Here is a 1,652-nt window from a genome sequence, read left to right on the forward strand (position 1 = left end):
CTGGGCTCGAACACGGGGCACTCGGGGGGGGGCAGAAAGTCCTCGGGGGGCTCCGACTCCGCCGGCAGCCACGGCGACCCCCACTCCCCGCGCTGCTCCGGGGCGGCCCCGCCGCGGGGACCCCCGAGGGGCCGCCGGGCCTTGTCCTCGGGGCCGGGCCGATCCCCGCCGCGGGCCCCGCGCTCTTCGGGGGGCTTCCGGGGGCTGCGCTCCTCGCCCGGGGGCCGCCCCCCGGGCCCCTTGCCGGGTCCCCCCCCGCCCTTACCCCGCGGCTCGCCCCCGGTCCGGGGGGGGCGCGGGGCGCTCGCGGCCTTCTCGTCCCCCGCCGCTTTGGGGGGCGCGGCCGCCGGCCGGGGGGGCCCCGCATCCCCGGGAGGCTCCGGTCCGCCCCACTCCGCGCCGCGGCCCCGCTTGGGCTCCTCGTCCCCGTCGGGCGGCGGGGGGGGAACCCACGGCGGGGATCCCCCCGGGCCGGGTCCCCACTCGGCCCAGCCGCCCCCTGCTCGCTGCTGCTCCCCTTCCTCCATCCCTCGCACCGAGGGGAGCGGGGGGTTCCCGGGCTGCCCGCGGGGACCCCCTCAGGGGGCCATGGAGGCCCCGCCGCCCCCGCGCCGCCCCCTCACAGGCCGCGGGCCGCCCCCCCCTCCCCGAGCCGGGGGGAAAGGGGGGACACAACAGTGCCCGCGAGTTCCGCCGCCCCGCCGACCCCTCCGCGACCCTTTCGCGGCCCCTCTGGCCCGTCCGGCCCCGCCGCCCGGCGCTCCGCCCGCCTCACACCCAAGGCCTGCCCGGTCCCCCCGGCCGGGCCGCCGCCGCCATCTTGGATCCTCCTCCTCCTGCCGCCCGCCCCCCGCCCGCGCGCACGCGCGCACTGCGCAGGCGCGGCCGCGCACGCCGCCCCGGGCGGTGCTATCAGTCCGTGTGTTCTTCCGCCGAGGGACCGGAACGGGCGCCCAATGCCGCCACAGCGCCGCAACCGGCGGCTGGGACGGGAACAGAGAATGGAGAGAACAGCTCCGGAGCCCCCCTGCTGCGGTGCGGCTGATGGGAGGCGGTGTGTCGGGGTGAGGGACGGAGAAATAGTCTCCAGGCTCCACCCCCCCACGGCGGAGGGATCCGCAGAACCGCTCGCCTCCGCGGCTGGGTCAGCGGAGAAACCGGGACTTGTTGTGCACGTTTAAAGGGACGCAGCGCGCATGCGCGCCCGGCGGCCGCGACGCGCGGGGCGTGGCTGTTTTGGAGGCGGGGCTGTTTTGGAGCCCCGCCCCCTTAGGCCACGCCCTGCTGCACCTACACCGCCATGCCCGCCCCGCCCGCGGCACCTGGAAACCCTCCCGGGAACCCCAGGGACCCTTATGGACCCTATAGACCCTGTAGACCCCTCTATGGACTTCATTGGCCTGTAAGGACCCTATAGACCCGCGTGACCCCTATGGAACCTATAAATCCCCGTGGAGCCTATAGACCCCCACCCCTATGGATCCCCAGCCCCTAAGGACCCTAGAGACCCCCAATAACCCCATGGACCTCTACACACCCACAGGACCCCCACGGACCCAATAGACCCTCCAGCCTCCGTGGACACCTGGGACCCCTATGGACCCTATAGACCCCCACCCTTATGGACACTCGGGACCCCTACAGACCCACAG

General features: G+C 75.4%; 1 protein-coding gene across 1 annotated transcript in view; it reads right to left on the reverse strand.

Annotated features, from left to right (window-relative positions):
• Positions 1-527, reverse strand: part of LOC130587339 (lysine-specific demethylase 5C-like) — a gene marked incomplete at its 3' end in the record, with an annotated part of 19,155 nt that extends 18,628 nt beyond the window's left edge. Inside the window, exon 1 of the mRNA XM_057388318.1 lies at positions 13-527. Coding sequence (XP_057244301.1) covers positions 13-527 — 515 coding nt within the window. The remainder of the gene's footprint in view (positions 1-12) is intronic.
• Positions 528-1,652: the final 1,125 nt, after the last annotated feature.

This window comes from Malurus melanocephalus, unplaced genomic scaffold (assembly GCF_030028575.1).
Source record: "Malurus melanocephalus ecotype Western Australia unplaced genomic scaffold, MMel_1.1 scaffold_1787, whole genome shotgun sequence".
Taxonomy (NCBI): domain Eukaryota; kingdom Metazoa; phylum Chordata; class Aves; order Passeriformes; family Maluridae; genus Malurus; species Malurus melanocephalus.